Source organism: Epargyreus clarus, unplaced genomic scaffold, assembly GCF_041222505.1.
Source record: "Epargyreus clarus isolate Ecla_fem2 unplaced genomic scaffold, WU_Ecla_fem_2.2 ptg000018l, whole genome shotgun sequence".
Taxonomy (NCBI): Eukaryota; Metazoa; Arthropoda; class Insecta; order Lepidoptera; family Hesperiidae; genus Epargyreus; species Epargyreus clarus.
In genome coordinates, this window is record NW_027332226.1 from 8519296 (window position 1) to 8546942 (window position 27647).

A 27647-nucleotide genomic window follows, 5' to 3' on the forward strand; every position below is an offset into this window, starting at 1 on the left:
AAATAGTTGATAAAATTTAATATTTAAATCAAATCAAATCAATTTTTTTAATTCCAAATAGAATCTTTACAGAGCATTTTTGAATGTCAATACAACTACCACCACTTCAAAAGATGTTCCGTTATGGAGAAGAAGCGGCGAAAGAAACTCCATAACACACATAAAAAAATGTTTTATACGATGGCTCTTAACTACCTAGTCTACCACTAGTACAGATAACAGATTTTTTAATGATTTACACATGTTTTCAAAATAATTTAACAAAATGTTTTAGCTTAATACCAGATGGGCGAAGAAATCGTGGAAGGCCAAATCTCAGGTGGCTAGACGGAGTTGAACAGGACCTGAAAACTCTGGGCGTGACGAAATGGACAGAGAAAGCCAAGAATAGACCAGATTGCAGAAATATTCTGGACTAAGCCAAGGCCCACGCGCGGATGTAGCACCTTAGATGATGATATAGCTTAATAGATGCGTAGTGTAGTTGACATTTTAGGCATTATTTATAATCCAGTTAGTATAATTGGAAACACGAGTGTTTACACCGGGATAGTAATAATTAGCGCAGCTGTAGCCCCAGGATGTGATGCCGACGACAATGTCACCCTGGTGAGCTAGAGGACCTCCGGAGTCTCCTTGGCAGGCGTCTTTGCCTCCAACGTTGAGGATACCGGCGCACAGCATACCAGTTGTTATATTGGGCCAATCATAATAGCCGGGCTGAGTCCTCAAGAAGGCGTAGCGATCAGCGCAAACTTTTTGATTGATGACGTTGATGCCTACGTGTTGTAGTTGTTCAGGAGATGAACCACCTGGCTGCAAACAAATTAAAGGAATTTAATAATAATTATATATATCGTAGTCTAATGATATAAAAAAGTAGTTATTATGTCATTGTCGTAGTCACTAAATTTGTATTCCTTTGCTGGGAACAGGTCGATTCGATCCAGGTTCGATTTGAAAAGTTGTATGGGATATCGATAGGTTAACTCATGTATTGTTTAGTGTTTTCTAAACGTAATATTTAATAAGGTACATATTATTGTTTAAATATTTACCGAAAGAGTACCCCATCCAATAGCATAAACGAGAGTGCCGTCAGCCAGATAGTAGTTGGATCCAGGAATGCGCGCAACTCCTACTTGGCTCGAGAGAACCGCTGGGTTCTGAAGTTTGACTATAGCGACATCGTTGACCAGCGTTTTGGTGTTGAAGCTTCCGTGAACAATTAGTGCAGAAACTATGTGCTCAGATCCACCAGTCGAAGCGTATGACGTGCCCAGGCGAACTCGCCATGAAGATGGAGAGTCTCCGCTATTAAAAAGTAAAACGTATACTTAAATCTCATGGTAAAACTTCAATATTATAGAACGGACCGTACCAATTGAAATATCAAGTACCAAAGGCTGATATTTAAATTATTATAAGTGCGTGTGCAATGTCACGTATCCATTGTTCACTTAAGATAAGTGTAAGGATATGATGAATAACTAAATATATAAAGTAGGTATACAATGATATTGTACAGTTACATATTATAATAAAAATAGTGCGATATAACATTATACCTGTAGCAATGAGCAGCCGATAGAACAGAATTTCTAGTTATCAGGGAACCACCGCATGCTTGGAACCACCAGGTGCCCCAGTATCCGTACTGCATGTTGCTCATGTAGGGGTATCGCGACACCGTGGTGGCGGAACCACCAACGATGCGCGTGTCGCGCTGTGGCAAAGCTGAAACAAATAATAAAAAGGCAGAATATATATCATACTTCAATGTTCGACAAGTATTTCGACAATTTATTCCTTACTAAATTTCATATGTTTATTTATATTAATAATAAAATGTAATAAAATCAATAGGGCAAAACTTTTTATAAACAAGCTTTTATTACTTGTTAACAAAAAAAAACTAAAAAGTTAAAAATAATTTAAACCCGATGTATTTGGGTTTTTATATCAGACACATTTTTCTATAAATAAAAACGTGTTTTTCATCATCAGACCCTGATTACCATCTAGCACCAAAGTACTCGTTAAGACGATCAATACGAGCCCCAACTAGCTGCGTTGTTTATTTACCGAGTTCCTATAGCCATCTTCGAGTGCATCATCAGACCCTGGTTACCATCTAGCACCAAAGTACTCATCACAACGAATCATACGTAACCAAACTCGATGAGGTTGTATCGCTTAATAGGGAATATGCACATTTTTATTTTATTATTTTAAACCACTTATCACATCGTTTTAACATAGTAAAAAATATAAACAGTTTTATTAGTGTTTGAAATATTTTTTTAAAAATTATTTAAAGTATCAATAAAATTTGACATATTTGAACGCCGCCATTTTACGCGCTCTTTGAATGACGTCACGTAGCGTGATTTGTATTAATACTGATGATAACTGTATGCACATAAAGGTATTATTAAACGTTTTCAGGTTTCATCGCTATTTACATCATGGGAACGGCTAAATAACCACTTTATAAATATTTCCTAGAGTTATTGTGCAAAACCAGTACTATACATACATTATAGAGCAGGGGTTCCCAAAGTGTGCGCCGCGGCGCCCTGGTGCGCCGTAGAAAGTAAAGAGGGGCGCCGTGAGTCGATCCTCTAATTATTGTACACCACAAATCAACATTTGAATATAAAATAAAATCAATGTGAATCAAAACGCCAATGCGTTTTAATTCACATTGATTTGACTGATTAATTATCGTATTTAATTTTTGTTTTTTCTCAAGTATTTCTTGTTGTTTTCCGTTTAAAGTCTTTTATAATAACATACGAGTAAGTATGGTACAATTTTATATTGTGGTGTTTAAATTTTCGTTTCGATCAACCTAACGTAACTACTATTATTGTAGGTACCTATTTCTTTCGACTGTATTCTTCTAATAGTTAGCTAGAACAGGGCGCCGTGAAAAAATATCGTACTTGTAACTGCGCCGCGGGTTACAAAAGATTGGGAACCCCTGTTATAGAGTGTTTTTTCTTTTGCAAAAGATGCGAAAATACGAAAAATGTGGTGCAAGATTATAGGAAACAGATATAGTATCTCCAAAATCGCATTAACATTTGTATTTACTGTAACAAACAATAATTTTAGGTAAATGATTTTAAAATATTGCATTGATCATCTACTTCGTTAGGTACCTACTTATCGACTTCTACAACAAACACTATCATTTGAAACACACAAAATGCATTATAATCTATTATAATATTATAAAGATAGGTGAAGATAGGTGATAGGTTGAAGGTGGTAAAACCCTTTGTGGTTCGACTCCGGAGGCACCACCGCCACACCTATTTCTACCTAATAACAGCAGTGTTAGGTGATGCTGTGTTCCGGATTGAAGGGTGTGGTAGGAGACAGACTTTTCCGAGGCGTTCCAGCTTAGTCCTCAGGGGTAGCGGCGCATCTGTGGTCGACCTTAAGTGGGAATATCTAATCCTATCTGGGGTTGATTACAGATGTCCATGGGCGGACTGTATGCTCGTCTGCTATATTATAAAAATAAAAGAATATTAACATAATAAGTTATGATCAGTTAAATATTTCCGAATTGGCCTATGCATAAAAAACAGTTTATTCATTTTGCATATTTTAGGTAAATATTCCGATTATGCTTTGACAAAACTACTTTCAATCATTGTTCTTGATTATTCCTAATAATACTATCTAGAAAAATCGCACTAGGTAATAAATAACACTGTAGGAATATAGACAAAAACAATTTTTCTCTCAAACAGTTTGAATATCGACGCCGATAAACATCGTAACACGCTATGTGATGTCATTTTTCGATTCGACCAATGGGAATGCGTTTTGCAAATTTGAATTTCGCGCGCATAATTTACGATTTTTGAATAAAGTTTTAAACAATTTAACACGAAATAAAGAAAAAATTATGGTTTAGATGTAATTTCAGGACCGTAATGTACCGAGGAAAAAAATAACAAGCAAATCTAAATCACATATATCACACACAATCACATATATATTCCCTATTATCGAGTTCCTATGGCCATTTTCCAGTTCCATCATCAGACCCTGGTTAACATCTAGCACCAAAGTACTCGTTAAGACAAATCAAACGAGCACAAATTCGATGGGGTTGTGTCACTTAATTACAGAGTTCCTATGGCCAACTCAGAGCTGCATCATCAGAGCCTGATTTCAATTGATGGTTGTCTTGAAATATGTACGCCGCCATTTTGGTACGGCGGCCATATTGGATTGACAACAAAAGTAAATTTATATGATTGCATTGTCACGCGTGATTAAGATAGGTACATATTATACCAAATTTCAGCTCAATTGGGTACTGGGAAGTGGGTGAAATTTAGCTTGCAAGATTTAATTACAAACACCGGGACAGGTGAAACTAAATAAAAGCGTAAAAAGAAAAAGGTTTTAAAAATTAAATATTTTGTAAATTATATTAAGCTCATCATTTTATCTAATAACCATTCTAACTAATATTATAAATGCGAATGTGAGTTTGTTTGTTTATTAGGGGTTCAGAAAAGCACACGAGGTACCTACCTTTTATCCCGAAAAAAACGACCGTTATTGACGCATAGATAAACCTATGACATCGAGCGAAGCCGCGGGTAAAAATTAGTATATAAAAGATTTAAAAGTTTGTTTCGAGATTCATTTTAGATTTAAATTAGTATACAGCAAATAAGATAGGGTTAATGTAATTTTGCTAAGATTTTATTTTTTTTAAAACATAGTAGAAACATTAGGGGAATACTGGCAGTAACTTGTTATGTACCTAAAATTAGGAGCAAGATTAAAAATAGGTATTGTTCACACTCACCCAAAGCACTGCCGACGAAGACCAGTATTATGATGAAGCGCATTTTGAGAATCTGCTAAGTAAAATAGCGTATTTATAGGTTTTCATTATCTTTCATTGTCTAGGTACTTGATTTATTGAAATAAATAAAATTCTTATTACTTACCTATCGCAAAGTGGCTACTTGATAATGCATATTATTACTTATCAATTACTAAAGAAAACTATAGTCTGGCCGCCAATGACATTTTATACTAGACATGTTATACGCCCACTAACTTGAGAGAAAACTTGAGCGAAACTGCTTTGATAGCACACATGCACGTTTTTTATTTTACTTACCTTTAACTACATAGACAAATGTTCTATAAGGGACAGAGCTATTAGAACAATGTGATAAAAAAGACAACTAGTGTTTGACCTTGCGTTTCAAGTCTACGCAAACGTAAATATTGACCATGGAATATAGTGACCAATGATTACTTCAGTCAAAACGGGACATCGATTTTTTTATGTCAAATACTTTTTACTTGAAAATATATAGTTAAAAATGATAAAAAACACGCTTTTATGATAAAATTAACTAGAAAGTAGAAAATAATTTTCAATATAGGTATCATTTAAGGAACAGTAAATAGTATAATTGTGCAAAAAATGTGGCGCGCTTTATGAAAACTGATAAATGGAGCACCCCATGTTTTTTTTTCACAATTATACTATTTACTGTTACTTAATTGACAATGGTAACGGTTCATTTCGGAGACAACGGCACGAAGCATCGAAAAAAGGGACTGTCCCGTTAAAAACGGGACGTATGGTGGCTTTCCCATTGATCCGCATGCTTGTCAAAGACAAAGAAATAATGGAACAGAAGGTAAAAAATGTCCAAAACTGTCGATAATAGTTTTAGTATGTCGTTTACGTAGAAATGTTATAGTACAGTTTAACTAAATAAATTATTATTATATAAAAATATAATTTGAAAGAATGTATCTATACAGATGTATCTGGTTTAAAATATACGATTTAAAAATTGTTTATATTTATTATCATAGATTAGTAAATATTATTTACTATTACTCACTCCTAACACAAAAATGTACCCAGTTTTGAGAATTGAAATAGTTGCGTAAAAAAGTTTTGCCACGTCTCCGTGCTAAAATGTCTCTAAAATATTTGAAATAATTATTTATTTATTATGTAAATTACGCAGTATTAGTTATTTATTCGTAAATTTTCTCTAAAAATGTTTTTATTTGTCAAGAATTCAAAAAAAGAACTTACTAATAAGCCGTTTGTGGCTTATTTCAATTTCAAGGCGGCGAAGTATCTTTACTAATCTATGTTTATTATTATCAGTTTTATTTTACACACGACCATTAATTGCAAAGTTGTGTAAATTTTATAAATGTACTAGCTGTCCCAGCAAACATTGTGTTGCCATATAAATAAAAAAAATGTTAAGGGTGAACAACCCTTATCACTTAAGAGATATGAAAAATAGATAGTAGCCAATTCTCAGACTTACTGAATATGCATATAAATTTTGGTGAAAATCAGTTAAGCCGTTTCGCAGGAGTAGGTACAGTAACTAACATTGTGACATGAGAATTTTATATAGTATAAGATTCTAATTTTACCGTGGTCTTTTTGAGGATTAATTTCTGGCTATACAAAGATTGTTTATTAAATTATGTTTAGGTTAAGGAAGAAATACGACCTTAATGATTGAAATATTTATTCAATTAAAGAAATTTTAAAATACCGTATACTATCCTACATAAATTTTATGGTAATATTTTTTATTATTTACCACAGGTATCGAAGGAAATTTAGAGATTAGGATACAGAATTTCCCATATATCGATTTTATTTTATTAAAATAAACTATAAAAAGTTATATTTTGACTAAAACACACTAATATAAAAATTAAGCAGTGGGATTTGAAACTATAACATACGACATATGAACATCGTCAGATTCAATAAAATGTCACTTCTGTTCTGTTGATCTATGACCATGCATTTTGCGTCTTTATCACTTTCATTCACAAAAACATACTTTGTCTCTTTCTGGTTACTCACGTAATCATGGCGGATCGAACACGAAAAGTAAACAAAATTTTATAATTTCTCTTCATTTACGTGTGATAGGTGATTCCATGAAGTTTGTTTCTTTTTCGAGCATAATTTTTGCATTTACGCATTGCACAAGAAGGCATTTTGAGGCTTAAAATTCAAAATAATGACGTTTAACGTGTTCAGTGACATTCGTGTGTATTACTACGCCGCGCGAGAGCGACTGGAGTCGTTTGACGTTTCAACTCGTTTTACACCACTTGACGAATTTTGTATGTTTCAAGTTTTGCCCGCTTGTGGCGTATCTTCAGGTTATAGATCAATGCTGGCCGCTGAAAGAATGCATTCCTGACAGTTCGTGTCTGATTCCGAATTAACTATGTAACTTTGGAGTAGGGTTGTTGCGAATATCAACATCAGCATCAGCTGATTATCAGTTTATTTTAAAATATCAGCATTAGCATCCGCATCCGCATTAAAAGACGCTGATTTTTAATGCTAATATTCAAGTTGGACGAGTTCGTTGAAGGCGGGACCGAGCGTAAGTCACGTCAGTTTTAGCCAATTACAGACGGTTTACAAACATAAATATAATGTAAATCCTTAATTGGCTTTAAGTAGATTAAGCATGAAAATTGTATAATACTTTAACCCTATACTTGACATTGTGCACTTAAATGCACATTCAAATCAGATATTTTTTTTTCGAAAATGCAACATAGAATCTTATTAATAATAACTCAAAGCGACTTAGCAAACGTTTCTTTATGTCAGAAAATGAAATCTATATCTGTCTCGTTCACACATTGTCAGTGGTAAACAAAATAGCGAGCCGTCGGTCAGCGCCTGCACAACCCTCTCTAAGTATCTTATGTTATCTGAATGAAATTAAGTTATATGTACGAAATTTATATAATCTTACTTTCTGCAAGCTTTATGCAATGTTTTAGTGATATTTTTTTGGGATATAATGTTTTTAATATATAGTAATTCATGACTTTTGTTATGTGTGCATTAAAATGCACACTGCCAACGACATACAATATTACTGTTTGTCAATATTGTGTCTTTAAATGCACACTGCCAACTTTGCTACTATATACTAAGGTTCTGCACACAAGGTAGGGGTAGCGTGAACAAAGTTCAAACAGAGTTTTTTTTTTATAATTCATGACTGAAATTAATATTTTCCCGTTTCCACTAAATTCCCAGTCCTTAGCTTGCAATATTTTTTTCGGATGACTGGAGGCCGAAAAATTCTAGCTTTGGTATCTTAATTGCGTAATTAAATCTGATGTAGAATCCAGCAAATCTTAGAAAGATGAATTCCAGATGTTTAGGGCTCATCAAGACGTCCCTGAACTCAAGTCCTGTCCAATCAATAGCGTCTTCTGTCAAAAATGTGAACATCTCCAATAATGATGATTGTTCTGGAATCTGCAATATCAATCCCAGATAAGACCAAATTCCCACTTAAGGTCGGGCATAGATGCGCCACTAGCCCTGAAGATTAAGCTGGAATGCCTCGGAAAAGTATATCTTCTTACCACATCCTTCAAACAAGCGTAATAAAGTCCAATCACATGCTCAAATTTAATACAACATTCTAACGGAAACATAGATGAAGGTCTAAACAGACAAGTCGCTTTATAGCGTACAAATATGATAGGCCATCGTTAGTATTGTCTTCACAGATATTGGACATCTTTGTTTGCAATTCCTGGTTGCTGTTTCGTCATGGGAACAGCGGTAAACAAAAATTATTGCCACTCAAAAAGTTTTGAGTCGCTTTATGTGAGAACAGCCTTTTTTTGGGAGAAGGTCTTCTAATCTCTCAACTCAACTAAAATATCTCAAAACTTGTTGACATGTCATAACTTCCGAGACTTTTTGCACGACTCATGATGCGAAGCATCAGAGAGTGCTTTACGATCGAAAAAATTTTTTCGCTTCATTTTGGCGGCTATTTTTATTATTATAGCCTTGATAGTTCACGGAATCAAGATATTTTGCATACTATTGTCAAGATAATTTAATGGAGATTAATTCCATACTTTTTAAAAATTGATTTACTGCAATAGAATTGGAAAAAAACACCAAAATAGGTCAAAAAAAATTCCTGTCCGTCATGTGTGAAACCTGAAAACACTGTAACTTGTGAAAAAATCCATCATTTGAGTTAATTTTTTTTTTAATTCTAATCGACGATTGTAGGTCACTGAATGCGAATGATTAAATTTGAACGACTTAAGTTTTTTTTTTTCTTTTTTTTTACATTTCATAATTAAATGAGCATTATGAGTCGTGCACTTTTGGATTTGCCAAATTTTTTATTTCTTTAGTATTTTCAAAATGTATGATATTTTTTATATTTTTTAATTATTTCTTAGTTTAGTGAGTACTTGGCGGTGTGCATTTAAAGACACATATTTTTTTCTTGTGAACCTGGCAGTGTGCACTTAAAGACACATACTATATTCTGAAAACTGAAATTCAGAGATTTTTGATGTGAAACATCTATAGCCGCACGTAAAAAAGATTTCTGGCGTGGCGACGATTACCTTTAACTACATAGACAAATGTTCTATAAGGGACAGAGCTATTAGAACAATGTGATAAAAAAAGACAACTAGTGTTTGACCTTGCGTTTCAAGTGTACGCAAACGTAAATATTGACAATGGAATATAGTGACCAATGATTACTTCAGTCAAAACGGGACATCGATTTTTTTATGTCAAATACTTTTTACTTGAAAAAATATAGTTAGAAATAATAAAAAACACGCTTTTATGATAAAATTAACTAAAAAGTAGAAAATAATTTTCAATCTAGGAATCATTTAAGGAAAAGTAAATAGTATAATTGTGCAAAAAATGTGGGGCGCTTTATGAAAACTGATAAATGGAGCACCCCATGTTTTTTTCACAATTATAATATTTACTGTTACTTAATTGACAATGGCAACGGTTCATTTCGGAGACAACGGCACGAAGCATCGAAAAAAAGGACTGTCCCGTTAAAAACGGGACGTATGGACGTATATTTCTCATTGATACTCATGCTTGTCAAAGACAATGAAATAATGGAACAGAAGGTAAAAAATGTCCAGAACTGTCGATAATAGTTTTAGTACATCGTTTACGTAGAAATGTTATAGTACAGTTTAACTAAATAAATTATTATTATATAAATATATAATTTGATGAAAGAATGTATCTATACAGATGTATCGACTGGTTTAAAATATACGATTTAAAAATTGTTTATATTTATTATCGTATATTAGTAAAGATTACTCACTCCTAACAAGAAAATGTACCCAGTTTTGAGAATTGAATTAGTTGCGTAAAAAAGTTTTGCCACGTCTCCGTGCTAAAATGTCCCTAAAATATTTGAAATAATTATTTATCTATTATGTAAATTACGCAGTATTAGTTATTTATTTGTAAATTTTCTCTAAAAACGTTTTAATTTGTCAAGAATTCAAAAAAAACTTACTAATAAGCCGTTTGTGGCTTCATTCAATTTCAAGGCGGCGAAGTATCTTTACTAATTTATGTTTATTATTTTCAGTTTTATTTTACACACGACCATTAATTGCAAAGTTGTGTACATTTTATAAATGTACTAGCTGACCCAGCAAACATTGTGTTGCCATATAAATAAAAAAAATGTTAAGGGTGAACAACCCTTATCACTTAAGAGATATGAAAAATAGATAGATAGTAGCCAATTCTCAGACTTACTGAATATGCATATAAATTTTGATGAAAATCAGTAAGAGCGTTTCGCAGGAGTACAGTAACTAACATCGTGACATGCGAATTTTATATAATCTTACCGTGGTCTTTTTGAGGATTAATTTCTGGCTATACAAAGATTGTTTATTAAATTATGTTTAGGTTAATTTATTCAATTAAAGAAATTTTAAAATACCGTATACTATCCTATATAAATTTTATGGTAATATTTTTTATTATTTACCACAGATATCGAAGAAAATTTAGAGATTAGGATACAGAATTTCCCATATATCGATTTTATTTTATTAATAAAATAAACTATAAAAAGTTATATTTTGACTAAAACACACTAATATAAAAATTAAGCAGTGGGATCTTAAACTATAACATACACGTATGAACATCGTGAGCTTCAATAAAATGTCACTTCTGTTCTGTTGATCTATGGTCATAGATCAATGAAAAATTTTTCATTGATCTATGACAGTTCAATTCAATCAATGAAAGTTTTTGTCAATGAAAGTGATAAAGACGCAAAATGCATGGTCATGCATTTTGCGTCTTTATCACTTTCATTGACAAAAACATACTTTGTCTCTTTCTGGTTACTCATGTAATCATGGCGGATCGAACACGAAAAATAAACAAAATTTAATAATTTCTCTTCATTTACGTGTGATAGGTGATTCCATGAATCTTGTTTCTTTTTCGAGCATAATTTTTGCATTTATGCATTGCACAAGAAGGAATTTTGAGGCTTAAAATTCAAAATAATGACGTTTAACGTGTTCAGTGACATTCGTGTGTATTACTACGCCGCGCGAGAGCGACTGGAGTCGTTTTAACTCGTTTTACACCACTTGACGTATTTTGTATGTTTTAAGTATTGCCCGCTTATTTTTCTGATAATAAAATGTCTGACCGTGATAATTTAGAGAGTGAAAGTGATCAGCCTTCTGCAAAGAAAGCAAAATCACACTATGACACACCATCAAGTCATCAGTAAGTTAATTATTTTTTTATAATTAAAGTATGCATTTATCTGTGCATTAAGCACGCGTATATTTGGTGTGTTTTGAGCGCCAGCAAATGTAAAATCTACTATCTTGGTAGATAAAAATTCACATAAAAATCATTGCATACAATGTTTTTAAATTATTAATTAATTTTAATGTCATTCTTCTCAGAGAATAAATTTATTAAGACTGACAGAATTGTATTTCAAAATCAGCTGATGGCGTGCAGCGCACGAAAGTTTTTTCTTATTTGTTATAAATATGAACATTAAAAAATTAATATGTTTTTTTCTGCATATTACCTACTTTTACAAAATAATGTCGATGTTTCACATCTGCCAGGCGTCCCGTGACGGCTCACATTTTTTATTTTATTTTTCCTAATTTCCTTGTAACCCAATTAACGCAGGGAAGTAGCAAAAGTATATTTTTTTTAGGATAAAATTCTCTGCCAAGTATAGGGTTAAGAGCTGTGGATTTTGTTGATAAATAAAATAAAATAAAATAAATAAGATGTTCCGTTATTGACCTCATTCGATTGTTTTGTCTCAATCAATTTTTAAAAGAATTAAGTATTCAATTCCATAATGCCTCCTCCAATGAAAAGTGCAATATGGAAATATGTATAGGTATAGAAACAATACCACACAGTGTGGTATTTGCAAAAAAGACTATTCGCGTAAGGGACGTACAAATACACCAGTAAAAATAATTTAAAGGTTGAGCATCCAGAAGAATATACCTGTTTTTTAAGTACCGAGATCGAAAACCAACGATCTGCTATTAAACTCCAAGAATGTAGGTCATCTTTTTTCGTTTTCATTACTACGTATACAGGGTGTCCCGTAAGTACCACGACAAACTTGGGGAGAACATAGGCACAGTAGATATAGACAGTATGGAAACTCCTTACAAAGCGTTCGAAACGGCACACACAAACAAGAGCATCTACGAGGCCCCTAAGCGGCTAAGCGGCTAAGCGGTTCCCGTTCTCGTAGTGCTGCAGTAGCGAGTGTCACGTCAAAACGAGTGGTCACGTCGCAATTATATTTTGATACATTTATGTAGTGAGATAGTTAAAAATATTTAACAATAAAATAAATTTCTCTATTTCATTGTTGAATTTACGAAATTCAAATATTTTTCATTAAATACTTTCGTAAATACCTCATTTTTATTTTCTTTACGCCATAGTTATATTCAGAAGTTAGAATCAATACAAGCAAATTTTACTATATACCCATCTTTAGTCATGTCCAACTAATACTCTATGACCTGACAGCCTCCAGGATTCCCTCATCGGATTCCCAGACTATAAAATATTAGATTCTGTAATTTACCTGCAGACTCTTTTAATTTTTTTGTAAGAATGAAGGCCGTGGAACCTCTACGGGACGTTTGATTTTACGTGCCGGCCACAGCTACGGGTGGTGCGGCGAGCGGAGCGGCGAGCGGTGGCATGACAAAACTCGCCGCGGCGGCGATGGCGATGAACGTATTTAGGAATATTTAAATTTAAAAGCGTTCTTAGCTCATATATTATTATATATATTATTCAGTCAAGTATAGGGGCGCACCCACTTAACCAAAAAGAAGAACTTGGCGAATTTCACACTCTTTATTATGAATACAGGAACTATCCTGATATTTTTTTAATATACGAGGGCAATTAATATACGAGAGCACGTCACTGATAAATGGTTCCGTATCCATACATTTTAACTTAACGCGCGATTAAAACAATATTATTTGTTTCAAACAATATTAATTGTTGTTTTGGCTTTTTAATTAACACGCTTTTATTAGCTTGGGTTGTATGTATGTATGTATGTACTATGTATGTATGTATGTATGTATGTATGTACGTAAAAGTAACGGAATCTTTGAACCCGATTTCTATCCACTTTGAGCGTTCAGTTTAATTCAAAATTTTGAAGAATTATCAAAAACCGATGACAATACACCATTTTAATAATTTTGTACCATTGTCCTTATCAACATCCTCAGTATTAACAATTTTCGAGGCGAGATTGTTCAAGCGCCTTAGACAAAGTTTATCGCAAGTTACGAGATTCTAAATAATTATTGCTTTTTAGTTTCAATAAGGCGTAACTATTGTGGGGCGCTTTTCGAAGCTGATAAATGGAGCACCTCACGCTTTTTCCACAATTATACTATTTACTGTTCCTTAATTGATTCTTAGATTGAAAATTATTTTCTACTTTTTAGTTGATTTTATCATAAAAGCGTGTTTTTTAGTTTTTTGAACTATAATTATTTAAGATTGTATTTATTGTCTGCTTTCCTAGGTTCCAATTTTTATAATTTAACAAAGTTGGCAATATGCCTACGATCTAATCGTATATCATAAGATATTCGGTGTAGTAAAAAGCCCAATATTTTTATATTATAAAGGTAAAAGGAAAATAACAAGAGTCTTAGCTCTTTTTATCATGGTAATAATTAATAATCGATCACTGATTCATAGATCCATAGATTATTATTTTATACATATTATAGAGAAACAACTCTACGTATTATTTGTCCCCCCTAAAGCGCCCCTAGTGGCCTGCCCCAGAACTACTCATGGGTTTACATACCTATAGATACCTATTATATATTCATTATCATTATATGTGTAGTATATGAACTGCTATGAGTTTCAGTATTGTATCCGATTTCCTTTGCTCTATGAATATGCTGCATCGCGATTTTTCACGTTCACTAGATGCATAAAGCGCCCAAAAATATCTTACCTGCGCCAAAACCTGTGCGTCGTGTTTGATCGCTTCAAATTCGGTTGCGTATACAAGATACAATCATCTATGAGTTATTTTACACAATAAAGTAGGATTATTTCAGAAAAAACACAACTCTTTGGTAGATACTTTAATTGGAATGTCCCTTAAATAAATTTACAAAATATATATATACGGATAATCACACAGTACCTACTGCAGATTGAGAAAAATATAATCCAATTTCAAAAACTATGGCGGTAAACAGTAACAATTTTTCAAATCAATTAAAAAACTATATTTTTTTAATTCAAAATAAGATTTTTACAGAGCACTTTTTGAATGTCAATACAACTACCACCACTTCACTAGGTGTTAGTTATGGAGAAGAAGCGGCGAAAGAAACTCCATAACACAGGTCTTTAAAAAAAGTTTTTTACAATGTCTTAACCTAATGGTACTTGTGGAGCTGGAGCTACTTCAGACCACACCGTTTTGTCAGTCCAATAATCATTTACCTTATAGTACGCTTTTTACATAGGATTCGTTTAACGACATGTTTGAACATTGTTCTGTGAGATTCAAAATGTGGTCGGGTATTTTATTGTAGAAACGAATACCCATGAAAGATCTAGCCACCTTTGGTTATCAATAAACAATAATATGTAAAGCTTAAAGCGATATTAAATACATTAGGTGAAAATACAATTATTAAGTGGTGGGACGTACTTTAGACAAATTAATATAAAACAATCACTACACTTAAGTTAATTACGTTTTAAGAAAAAATATTTAAAGTTATTTTATAAACACGCACGATACAAAAATGTTAATCTCGACTCCAAGAGACTCACATCATGAGAAAAATAATTCAGAGACACATTACTTCGAGGAATAAAACGAGTCAGCAACGATGCTGATGAATGTATTCATGTATTCGTATTTCTTTATATAGTTATGGAGAGGTATAAAAAATAACGTTCCATCAAACTTCTGGAACCCTATGACCATTATATCAAATGTGGTGAACTCCAATATTTCCAATTATTTGAATAAACTATAATAAGTCTGAAAAAATCCATGTAATTTGCTAGTTGTTGTAATTCGTAATTTGCGCCAATTACAAGCAGTTTTATGTTGGTATGTTTTATTTTGATGGTTTGTTAAGTTAAATGTTAAAAAATAATTTTTGAAATTATAAATAGGACAATTTTTTTTCAATGGGGAATTCATGAAGTAACTAATTGACATAAAAATCGATGTCCCGTTTTGAGTGAAAGAATAAATACTCACTTTAGTTATAGCTTAATAGGTGTGTATTTGACCTTTTTTGGCATTATTTATGATCCAGTTAGTATAATTGGAAACACGAGTGTTTACACCGGGATAGTAATAATTAGCGCAGCTGTAGCCCCAGGATGTGATGCCGACGACCATGTCACCCTGGTAAGCTAGAGGACCTCCGGAGTCTCCTTGGCAGGCGTCTTTGCCTCTAACGTTACCAGCGCACAGCATGCCAGTTGTTATATTGGGCCAATCATAATAGCCGGGCTGAGTCCTCAAGAAGGCATAGCGATCAGCGCAAACTTTTTGATTGACAACTTTGATGCCTACATGTTGTAGTTGTTCAGGAGACGAGCCACCTGACTGTAAATAAATTAATGGTATTAAATTATAATAATATATATCGTATCGTATATATAAAAACTCGTTATTATATCTAATAATTAGGCGCGCCAAAAAAGTTACGTTATTAGTCGCGCGGAGTCGATAGTTACCCCAATATGTTTGAGGTTAAATAAAAAATATTTTAAGTCATTATTTATATTATTGATTTTTATTTTATTACTTAACTATTTATCTTTAAGAAAATAGCAAAAAATATCTAATATATTCGAACAGTACATAAAAAAATTTTTTTTCGTGAGTATAAGGTTAGTTAAAAATCGTAATATTCTTTTTTCGTGGGGTCATCACATATAAATTTGGCAAGTTTATGTTACTTAAAATTTGTTTTTATATATCAACAAAATAAATGAAAGAAATGCATACAATTAATAATTTTCAAATATATTCCTAACTAAATTTGAACTACGTTTATGGTTGCGCGGGGTCGCAGACACCCCAAGCATTAATTTACAGCAAATCTAATCACTTCTACTGCATGAGCAACACTAAGGCGAGAGTGAGGAATCAGGAAGCTACCAGAAATTTCCACTTCCTATTGTAAAAAACCAAAAAGTTAACTAGAATTTAAAATCACTTGGGGTCGCGCAGACCCCGCGCGCCTAGTTAAAGGATATCATTGTAGCAATCAATACATTTGTATTCCTTTTCTGGGAACAGGTCGATTCGACTCAGGTTCGATTTGAAAAGTTTTATGGGACACCGATAGGTTACCACATGTATTGTTGGTGATTATGTTTACTAAATATAATATTAATAAGATACATATTGTTTAAATATTTACCGAAAGAGTACCCCATCCAATAACATAAACGAGAGCGCCGTCAGCCAGATAGTAGTTGGATCCAGGAATGCGCGCAAGTCCTACTTGGCTCGAGAGCACCGCTGGGTTCTGAAGTTTGACTATAGCGACATCGTTGACCAGCGTTTTGGTGTTGAAGCTTCCGTGAAGAATGAGTGCAGAAACTATGTGCTCAGATCCACCAGTCGAAGCGTACGATGTGCCCAGACGAACTCGCCATGAAGATGGAGAGTCTCCGCTATTAAAAAGTAAAACGTATACTTAAATCTCATGGTAAAACTTGAATATCATAGAACGGACCGTACCAATTTTGATGTGCCTAAGGCTGATATTTAAATTATTAAGTGCGTGTGAAATGTCACGTATCCATTGTTCACTTAAGATAGTGTAAGGATATGATTAATAACTAAATATAAAAGTAGCTATATAATGATATTGTACAGTTACATATTATAAGGTAAAGTCACCTATTTCTGCGGTACTTTCACTAAAACTTGAAAGAGCGTCAGATATTAAGCATTTATTACTTAATTATTCTTTATATTAAGATTATTAATAACAGCAGTGTTAAGCGCTGCTGTGTTCCGGTTTGAGGTAGGAATATCTAATCCTATCTGGGGTTGATTACAGATATCCATGGGCGGCAGTAGCCACTTACCATCAGGTGGACTGCATGCTCGTCTGCTACTCTTATATTATTAAAAAAAAACATCTTTCATTTTATAAGTTTATAAAAGCCGTTTTTTTTGTAAATACCGCGGAATTTGGTGCCAATTTCAGAACCCCTCGGCATTAGGTGACTTTACCTTAATAAAAATAGTGCGATATACCATTATACCTTATAGCAGCTGTGTAGCGCTAAATTATATAAATTATCTTTGATAAAATTTAGAAATTATCTTTGATAAATTGCTACCATTGAAAATGAAAGATTTTTAAATTACCTGTAGCAATGAGCAGCCGATAGAACAGAATTTCTAGTTATCAGGGAACCACCGCATGCTTGGAACCACCAGGTGCCCCAGTTTCCGTATTGCATGTTGCTCATGTAGGGGTATCGCGACACCGTGGTGGCGGAACCACCAACGACACGCGTGTAGCGCTGTGGCAAAGCTGCAGCAAGTAAAAACATGGCAAAATATTTATGATACTTCAATGTTCGATAAGTATTTGGTCAATTTATTCGTTGCTAGATTTCATATGTTCACGTACTTTAGTAATAAAATGTAAAAAGAAAAAAGGTTTTTTTTCTTTAATTATATTTTTAATACGCTTTTATTAGCTTCAGACGTATGTATGTTGGTATGTTAGTATGTAACGGAATCTTTGAACATGATTTTAACCCCCTTCAAAACGTCGGATTAACTTGAAATTTGGCATACTTATTAAGCACCGATGACAATTCAATATTTTAAACATTCTGACCCGTTATCCTTACTAGGATAATCAGGATCAGCGATTTTTGTTTTCCTGAGACCCGGAAGGTCTGCGTTAAGACCAATAAAGGAATCTACCAGGCGCGCCGATCACCTAACCTAACCTAACCTGACCTGACCTGACCTGACCTGACCTGACCTGCCCTGACCTGACCTGACCTGACCTGACCTGACCTGACCTGACCTGACCTCAACTTCGACGCGTCCGTTGTTAATAGCATCATGAAGCGGTGTCTCATCATCCTTATTCATTCAGCACTTCAACATCTGCACCTTCCTTTAACAAGATTTCCACTATTTCATTGTTCCCATTTCTTGCTGCCAAATGTAAAGGCATATATCGCGTGCTTAAAGGTAAAAGGGCCTATAGCTAAGGGTTAATAGGGATTTATGCTGAAAGGGCACATAAAAAATTTTTTTTTTGCCATTCGGTTTGAAATTATCTGAAACGTAAAAAAATTTTAGTTCGGTTTGAAATTATCTGAAACGTAAAATTTTTTTACGTTTTTTTACAATAAAAAATATTTTTATCTTATTTACACTATTCTTAATTCAAATTAAAAAAAAAATATTTTCTATTTTTTAGTTGGATTTTCTATAAAAAGTGTTTTTAGTGTTTTTAAACAATTATGTATTTATTTTTCATTTTTTGATCGAATTTTTTATAAAAGCGTATTTTTTAGTTTTTTTTAATTATTATTTATTAACTTTTTAGCATTGTGTTTTTCGGTTATGTAGCCAGCTCCATCAGACCATGGTTGCCATCTAGCACCAAAGTGCTCGTTAACACGGTCAATAGAAGGCCCAACTTGATGGGGTACCGAGTTCCTATGGCCATTTTCCAGCTCCATTATCAAACCCTGGTTAGCATCTAGCACCAAAGTAGGTACCCGTTAAGACAAATCATACGAGGTCGAATTTAATGGGGCTGTGTCACTTACCGGTGGAAATCTTAGATTTGAGTTTTTTTTTTAAATGTGTTGATTTTTACAAGCTAAGCCCTTTCATTTGATGTCTATATTGGGTGGATTGTCTTGAAATATGTACGCCGCCATTTTGTTACGGCGGCCATGTTGGAGTGACAACAAAACTAAATTTATATGACTAATACATATGACTAATATTATAAATGCGAATGTGAATTTGTTTCTTTTTTGTATATTTTCACGGCTTAAGTACATAACCGATTGTTAGAAAATTTTGTATACGTTGTCAGGGGTTCAGAAAAGCATAGGGTACCTTTTATCCCGAAAAACGAAGCCACGGGTAAAAATTAGTATGATATAAAAGTTTGTTTCGAGATTCATTTTAGGTTTAAATTTTTATTAAGCATATAAGTTAAGATTTTGAATTTTTTTAATCAATAGGTATACATATTTAAAATTGGAAATCATACATAGTAGATACATCAAAATGTTGATTGTAAATGATGGAAACATTAGTGTATACTGGCGCATAGATTAGAAAAGATACTTCGCCGCCTTGAAATTGAATGAAGCCATAAACGGCTTATTAGTAAGTTCCTGTTTTTTATTCTTGACAAATAAAAACATTTTTAGAGAAAATTTACGAATAAATAACTAATACTGCCTAATTTACATAACAAAAATATATTTATTTCAAATATTTTAGGGACTATTCAGCATGGAGACGTGGCAAAATTTTTTTACGCAACTATTTCAATTCTCAAAACTGGTTACATTTTCTTGTTAGGAGTCAGTAATCTTTACTAATCTATGACTGGCAGTAACATGTTACGTACCTAAAATTAGGAGCAAGATTAATAATAGGTATTGTGCACACTCACCCAAAGCACTGCCGATGAAGACCAGTATTATGATGAAACGCATTTTGAGGAGACTGCCCAGTAAAATACTGTTCTAGTATTTATAGATTTTCATTATCTTTCAGTATCTAGGTACTTCAACGCAATTTGGGGGGAGGGGGGGTCTTGTAAAACGTTACGATTACAGGGGCGGGAGGGGGTCTTTCTTAATGCACGTTACGTAACATTTTTTAATAAAAAAATAGAGAATTAAAACTCCTAAATTGGCAACCCTTTTCATTTACGTTTTACGGGGAATCCCTTGAATGAGTGGGTTCAGCCGAACTAAGTCCTGAGTATTCTGAGTTAGACTAAGTATAGTACAGTATAACAGTGTCCCTGTAGTTCCGGGACCAGAATAGGGCTACGGTATCCCCTGCCTGTCGTAAGAGGCGACTAAAAGGGGCTTTCGGGCTTACGGGCGGCAAGAGTGGGAGCTCGAACCGCCCGGCTAGCGACCCCGGGAAGGACGACGGTATGTGTGGTCGCATTCCGTCGTATACACCAGACGGTGTGGTGACACAAAGTCACCTGGGCGGAGCCCGACGGGGCAGTGCGCTGAGAGGACTCCGGTCGCGTTCCTTTGGAGATCCCGGAGTCCTCTACGCAGCGCCGAGGACGGCCACCGGGGGGGTTTTAGTGCGGTAAAAGTCCCACATAACCCCGTGTCGCTCCCACGGCACCGGGTACCTTTTGAAGGTTTCCCCGTCGAAAAGAAAAAAAAAAAAGTACAGCATAGCAGTATATATGATTTGACTATACTTAAACTAACTTAGAATACTCAGGACACCTAGTTCGGCTGAACACGCCCAAGGATAAAAACTATAACATAACTTTTTAGCGAGTTTAGGGTAAAAATTGTGTAGTGTGGAGGTAAGGCGTTATAATATAAGATAGGTTTAGAGTAGTATTAAGTTAGTTATAATAAAGCCTGTAAACACTGTAAACACTTCTTTCAATAACACGAGAGCCTGCGACATCATTACATGGCGACCCTGCCAGGCCGGTGCGCGTGTGAAGAAGAAAATATTAAAATATAGACGTAAAGAAAATGTGAAACAGAAGTGAATTTGAAGACAGAAAATGTAACCAACACAAGAAGACAAAGATGAAGACGACAAGAACATCTTAATGACCAAATAAGAAACTAATCAATCGTGCAAGAGGACATCATCAATTAAGTGTCATTACACAGCCAAATAAGGAAATGTTGATGATTCTTCTTGCCTATTGGCTAATGATAAATGAGTCATCAATCACTCTCGAGCTGCACTACATTCACTTATTCTGTCGCGATAAGTTTATATATATAATTACTACACACTTCGCACGCGCACGCGCACGCACACACGCCTTTCCTTCATCGCACCACTCGCCGAAGGATGAAGTTCCATCCACATCAACTGGACCCGTGGCGGTCCTCCACGGTTCGGTTTAATCGTTCATTTTTGCCGCTTACGTGCAAAATGTGGAATGAACTTCCTCCTGAGGTATTCCCTCAGGACTATGACATGGGGCTCTTCAAGAGGGGTGTAAAAAGAGCTCTCCTTCAAAGCCGGCGATGCATTGGCGACTCCTCTGGTGTTGCAAATGTCCATAGGCGACGGTGACTGCTTTCCATCAGGTAGCCCGTCTGCCTTATCGTTAGGTTACATATAAAAAAAAAAAAAAAAACACAGATTCGCACTTTTGTTATGTTTTTATCACTTCACTTTGTCACAGGTTTACTTGGATTTATTTTGAATAAGTTTTTAACAGTGTATCGTAACTTTAGACATAAGATTTCGATTTATTTTTGCGGAGCTATCACTTAAGCGTACTCTTGCGCACCTCCTCAAAAACTAACATACAAAATTTAAAATTTAACATTTTTATCTTTACTTTATTTGTAAGTTTATTTTTAATTAGTAAATAATTGGTTAAGTATACTACATTTAATTTGCCTGGTCTTAGCACACAATGCACCTACCGAATAATATACTTTGTTAAAAAGAACATGTCAAAAAAAGAAAAAAAAATATTGTAGTTTACTCCTTAAGAAACGATTTGAGTTATAAGGCCCGGTACGGAAATTTTATGAGGAGTAAAATCAAGTGTAACACGAAAAGTTGAGGCGTAACGTAGAAAGAGACAAACATATATCTGTAGGATTGAACGTGTAAAAGAATGAGATGGAATACATTACACAGCGTATCTCATTCTCGGGGTCTCCTCTTTGCGCGATACTTCGTAGTCTCACTGTATAGTTCACTACCTCAGGGGTTCCCAATCTTTTGTAACCCGCGGCGCAGTTACAAGTTTAATATTCTTTCACGGCGCCCTGTGCCCTGTCCTAGCTAACTATTTGAAGAAGACAGTCGAAAGAAATAGGTAACCTTAGGTTGATCGAAACGAATTTAAAACACCACAATATGAAATTGTACAATACGTTATTATAAAATAATTTAAACGGAAAACAACAAGAAAGACTTGAGGATAACAAAAATAAAATACGATATGTATTCAGTCAAATCAATGTGAAGGGTGAGCTAAGTGATCTCCGCGCAGTTTTTCAAAGCGGGGAACATCACTTGACACTGCTATTCTCATTTCTTGCTCCACATTGATCCGATATTTGTTCTTTATCACAGCTACATCTGAAAACCCAGCTTCACATAGATATGATGTTGCAAACGGAATGAAAATTTTTAATGCTTTGGATGTTAAATTTGGATATTCATTTTGAATCGATAACCAAAACGCCAATATTTGTGGTGTCCAATGATTAGAGGATCGACTCACGGCGCCCCTCTTTACTTTCTACGGCGCACCAGGGCGCCGCGGCGCACACTTTGGGAACCCCTGCACTACCTCTAGTCTGAGAGTTGAATGTGTGCGTATGTTTGTACGTGTGTGTTGCGCGCCTGCGTATTACGAAGTTCTGCCACAACTTGTATACTGCTGCTGAGTACAGGGTATGCATGCTGTATAATAAATGCATATAGTAGCATCTATTGTATACATCTATATACAACGTACATAAACAGCAACCTAACCATCAAGTTTTAATGTTTTTATTATTATTATTATTTATATTATTTTGTAACATACTTTATGTAATACGCATTATTGAAGTAATATAAATAATCCGAATAATTACAGATATATGTTTGTTTCTCTTATCATTTTAGCAGATGCGTTCATTTACCCTTTTTTTCTATTCGATATATATCATAATTATCGTTCGTAAGGAGTAAACTCCAATCGTGCGTCGTAGCTGACACACACACACTTTTTTTTAGTTAAATTTTATTTTTTTAAATAAGCCCCGGAGGTGTAGTGTGGAGCTAAGGCGTTATAATATAAGATAGGTTTAGACTTTGGAGTCGTATTCAGTCCATGACGGAAAAATGGAAGGAGAGGCTGGCCGAACCCACGGCTGGCCTCAGGACTGTGGAGGCTGTCCGTCCCGTGTTAGAGGAATGGAAGGACAGGCGGCATGGGTCGCTGACCTTCCGGCTGGTGCAGGTGCTCTCGGGACACGGTTGTTTCGGGAGATACCTGTGCAACACGGTCGGAAGGGAGCCAACCACCGAGTGCCACCATTGTGGCTGCGTCGAGGATACGGCGCAGCATACACTGGAGGTGTGCCCAGCGTGGGCCGATCAGCGTCGTATGCTCGTCGCTGCAGTGGGGCCGGACCTCTCTCTCCCCGCCGTAGTAAAAGCTATGGTCGGGAGCGACAGGTCCTGGAAAGCTGTAAAATCCTTCTGCGAGGAAGTCATCTTGCAGAAGGAGGCTGCGGAGAGGGTGAGAGAGAGAACCTCAGACCTCCCTATCGTAGCCGGAAAACCGGGCGTAGGAGAAGGGTTCCCTACGCCCATCTCCTACCCCCATAACGGAGGCATGGCGTAGGACACGGGGGTGTCCTACGTCATAAATAGGCCTCGAGGTGGCGCGCGCGGTGTTCCCGTGCGCACCTCAAAGATGAGCGGATGGAGTAAACTCCAACTCCATCCTAAACGGAGACGGGCCCTGCTGTGGGCAAACGCCGCCGGGACCGCGGACGAATGCTATAGCGTACCCGCAGTCCCGGCAATGGGCGTCCAGAGGAACACCGTGGGATTTTAGCCGGTAAGAGTCCGGCATATCCTCTCAGCTGCCCCCGCGGCAGAGAGGAACCCATGAGGGTTTCCCCACGTAAAAAAAAAGGTTTAGAGTAGTATTAGGTTGGTTATAATAAAGCCTTCAAACTGTAAACACGCCTTTCAATAACACAAGAGCCTGCGACATCATTACAATTGACACTTGAGTGTTACGTAACGTTTAGAGCTGATCGCTGATCTTACTCGTAGGGTACCTACAGTCCTATACACGCGAAATTGGCACTGAATGGAATATTGATTTGAACGTAAATATTGCTTTTGAAAATTTTGAAATATAATTAAATTTTAAAATATCAACCAAGGACGATATCTTTTCCTGTGTTCCAGTTCACGCATTACAATCCAGTCTGAATACACAGACACGCGAGCGTTAATACTGGGAAACATTGGTTCTGCGCATCGGTATGCCCATTGCCCACGGAACAGAAAAAACTTGGGGATGCCCAAGAAATGCTATATTAAAAAAAAAATCAGTCAGTCAGTCAGTAACACACGTTGAGACAGTCAACAATGGTTGAGTCGTTGAGAGCACTTGAATAATGTTTATTGATTACCTATTATTTCTGATAATTGTAAAAATTGTAGAAAAAAACTTTCTTTTTTTTTAAAGTATACTCTATACTTTAAAAATAAATGTGAGCCGTCACGGGACGCCTGGCAGATGTGAAACATCGACATTATTTTGTAAAAGTAATATGCAGAATAGTACATTACAATACGAGGACGAAAATTTTTTTTCTGACAAGTGTGAGTTTGCAGGCCGAGCCGCAGGCGAGGACTGCAATCACACGAGTCAGAAAAACATTTTTCGTCCGCGTGTTGTATAAAATTTTATATTACGGGGTCGGAAATGGGGGTTTTGCGCACGCGAAGCGTGCGTAAAACGTCAATTTACGCACGCCGTGATATAAAAGAACATATTGTGATAGGAACTAAATATGTCATAATGATAAACTAAAATATTCGATTTTTTTCCAGATAACGATGACTATTTATTGAATTCGATTGCGCATGGCGACGCGTCGCCACACCGTACACACTACTGCATATAGACTGTATATATATACCATCGTAATATCGTATAGCGTCACCACGGCATGCGTCGCCACGCCAGAAATCGGTTTTACGTGCGGCTATAGATGTTTCACATCAAAAATAATTAACTTACTGATGACTTGATGGTGTGTCATAGTGTGATTTTGCTTTCTTTGCAGGAGGCTGATCACTTTCACTCTCTAAATTATCACGGTCAGACATTTTATTATTAGAAAAATAATTTGTTTTCAAGCATTGATCTATAACCTGAAGTTACGCCGCAAGCGGGCAAAACTTGAAACATACAAAATACGTCAAGTGGTGTAAAACGAGTTAAAACGACTCCAGTCGCTCTCGCGCGGCGTAGTAATACACACTAATGTCACTGAACACGTTAAACGTCATTATTTTGAATTTTAAGCCTCAAAATGCCTTCTTGTGCAATGCGTAAATGCAAAAATTATGCTCGAAAAAGAATCAAGCTTCATGGAATCACCTATCACACGTAAATAAAGAGAAATTATTAAATTTTGTTTATTTTTCGTGTTCGATCCGCCATGATTACGTGAGTAACCAGAAAGAGACAAAGTATGTTTTTGTCAATGAAAGTGATAAAGACGCAAAATGCATGGTCATAGATCAACAGAACAGAAGTGACATTTTATTGAAGCTCACGATGTTCATATGTCGTATGTTATAGTTTAAGATCCCACTGCTTAATTTTTATATTAGTGTGTTTTTAGTCAAAATATAACTTTTTATAGTTTATTTTAATAAAATAAAAGCGATATATGGGAAATTCTGTATCCTAATCTCTAAATTTTCTTCGATACCTGTGGTAAATAATAAAAAATATTACCATAAAATTTATATAGGATAGTATACGGTATTTTAAAATTTCTTTAATTGAATAAATTAACCTAAACATAATTTAATAAACAATCATTGTATAGCCAGAAATTAATCCTCAAAAAGACCACGGTAAGATTCGAATCTTATATATAAAATTCGCATGTCACGATGTTAGTTACTTTACTCCTGCGAAACGGCTTTACTGATTTTCATCAAAATTTATATGCATATTCAGTAAGTCTGAGAATTGGCTACTATCTATTTTTCATATCTCTTAAGTGATAAGGGTTGTTCACCCTTAACATTTTTTTTATTTATATGGCAACACAATGTTTGCTGGGTCAGCTAGGCCTAGTACATAACATTTATAAAATGTACACAACTTTGCAATTAATGGTCGTGTGTAAAATAAAACTGAAAATAATAAACATAAATGGGGTGTGGGTAGCTCGGCCGGCTGTCACAGTGCAAAGTTTTTGTTGTTATTGATAATTTATTTTAAATCAATCACTAATCCGAATTATTACCTTGTATGTGTGGACAGTACAGTTGTGTAGTGCCGTATAGTGTTTGGATTTAAAGTGATCTCAATTACTTTACCTTGTTCGCGACGTGAAACGAGATTCAACATCAGCTGTTGATAATTTGACACGTCAAAATCAGCTGTTGTTTAGAGGACAAGTTTTGTGTGAATAATACTGCTTTTCGGGTTTGAACATTTTAATTATAAACTAAGTGATACATGTGTGCTTAATGTTATTGCAAAATTAAATAAATTAACATTTTAAAGAAAATAAACTCCTAAATCAAAGTTTTAATAACAATCGGTAACAGTGCCATCTTTTATCACACCTTGGAACTTTTTTATAAGACCGTAATAGCTATGGCCAATAAGTGCGGCGCCTGCGGAAGGTTTGCGTCCATGTCGGATTCCGTTAAATGCGTTAAATGCACACTCGCATTCCATAAGCAATGCGTAAAACTTAGCAGTGATGCCCGATCATCAAGATGGCATTGCCGGGAGTGTAAAAGCAAGGCTTCATGCGCAAGCGGCACAGCTATTAGTACTCCAAGCTCTGGCGGCAGCACTGGTGGCACGGATACAGAGTTTGCGGATGCGCTTGTCGGAGCGGCTGACAGAGGGCGTTGCGAGAGCGATAATAATCTCGCAAATGACATTAAATTCATTCGAGAGCAGGTTACCACCATACTCCAAGAGATGGCGTCTTTTCATCAAGAAATTTTAAAAATTAATAAAAACTTAGGAGACTTGAACAACAGGGTTGGCGACGTTGAAAAGCGAGTTACGATGCTGGAGCAGCGGGCACCTGACACCAACGTTCTTTCAGAATCCTCTAAGATGGAGGAAACCATCGTCGAGCTAAAGAGTCAACTTAATGACCATGACCAAGCGTCGTTTTTAACCGACGTTGAGATATCCGGTGTTGAAGAAGCTAAAGGCGAGAA

The 27647-nt window shown here is 35.2% G+C and overlaps 3 protein-coding genes across 4 annotated transcripts; 1 reads left to right on the forward strand and 2 right to left on the reverse strand.

Moving 5' to 3' along the window:
• Nucleotides 1-75: 75 nt before the first annotated feature.
• On the reverse strand, nt 76-1830 carry LOC140749529 (trypsin, alkaline A-like). The gene is made up of 3 exons (XM_073082611.1): nt 1569-1830; nt 1059-1314; nt 76-816 (listed from the first exon to the last, which is right to left on the reverse strand). Exons 1-3 carry the CDS (start codon nt 1670-1672, stop codon nt 493-495), a joined length of 684 nt encoding a protein of 227 aa, XP_072938712.1. The 5' UTR covers nt 1673-1830; the 3' UTR covers nt 76-492.
• Nucleotides 1831-15360: 13530 nt separating this feature from the next.
• LOC140749528 (trypsin, alkaline A-like) lies at nt 15361-21079 on the reverse strand. 2 transcript variants are annotated; one of them, XM_073082609.1, is made up of 4 exons: nt 20131-21079; nt 17832-18000; nt 16870-17125; nt 15361-16046 (listed from the first exon to the last, which is right to left on the reverse strand). In XM_073082609.1, exons 1-4 carry the CDS (start codon nt 20171-20173, stop codon nt 15705-15707), a joined length of 810 nt encoding a protein of 269 aa, XP_072938710.1. In that variant the 5' UTR covers nt 20174-21079; the 3' UTR covers nt 15361-15704. The 2 variants fall into 2 exon arrangements, with proteins under 2 accessions (XP_072938710.1, XP_072938711.1); XM_073082610.1 differs by lacking the exon at nt 20131-21079 and adding an exon at nt 19265-19430.
• A 2349-nt stretch (nt 21080-23428) lies between these two features.
• LOC140749842 (uncharacterized) lies at nt 23429-24338 on the forward strand. The gene has a single exon (XM_073083054.1). It carries the CDS (start codon nt 23527-23529, stop codon nt 24040-24042), a length of 516 nt encoding a protein of 171 aa, XP_072939155.1. The 5' UTR covers nt 23429-23526; the 3' UTR covers nt 24043-24338.
• The last annotated feature ends 3309 nt before the right edge of the window (nt 24339-27647 follow it).

Excerpts from the sequence above, each read along its gene's own strand:
- LOC140749842 (XM_073083054.1), top strand. The coding sequence starts at position 23,527 with ATGACGGAAAAATGGAAGGAGAGGCTGGCCGAACCCACGGCTGGCCTC.
- LOC140749529 (XM_073082611.1), bottom strand. The coding sequence starts at position 1,672 with ATGAGCAACATGCAGTACGGATACTGGGGCACCTGGTGGTTCCAAGCA. Across the intron at positions 1,315-1,568 it reads TCGGCTGCTCATTGCTACAG|CGGAGACTCTCCATCTTCAT; the intron begins GTATAATGTTAT and ends ACTTTTTAATAG. Across the intron at positions 817-1,058 it reads TTGGATGGGGTACTCTTTCG|CCAGGTGGTTCATCTCCTGA; the intron begins GTAAATATTTAA and ends ATTTGTTTGCAG.
- LOC140749528 (XM_073082609.1), bottom strand. The coding sequence starts at position 20,173 with ATGCGTTTCATCATAATACTGGTCTTCATCGGCAGTGCTTTGG. Across the intron at positions 17,126-17,831 it reads TCGGCTGCTCATTGCTACAG|CGGAGACTCTCCATCTTCAT; the intron begins GTAATTTAAAAA and ends ACTTTTTAATAG. Across the intron at positions 16,047-16,869 it reads TTGGATGGGGTACTCTTTCG|TCAGGTGGCTCGTCTCCTGA; the intron begins GTAAATATTTAA and ends ATTTATTTACAG.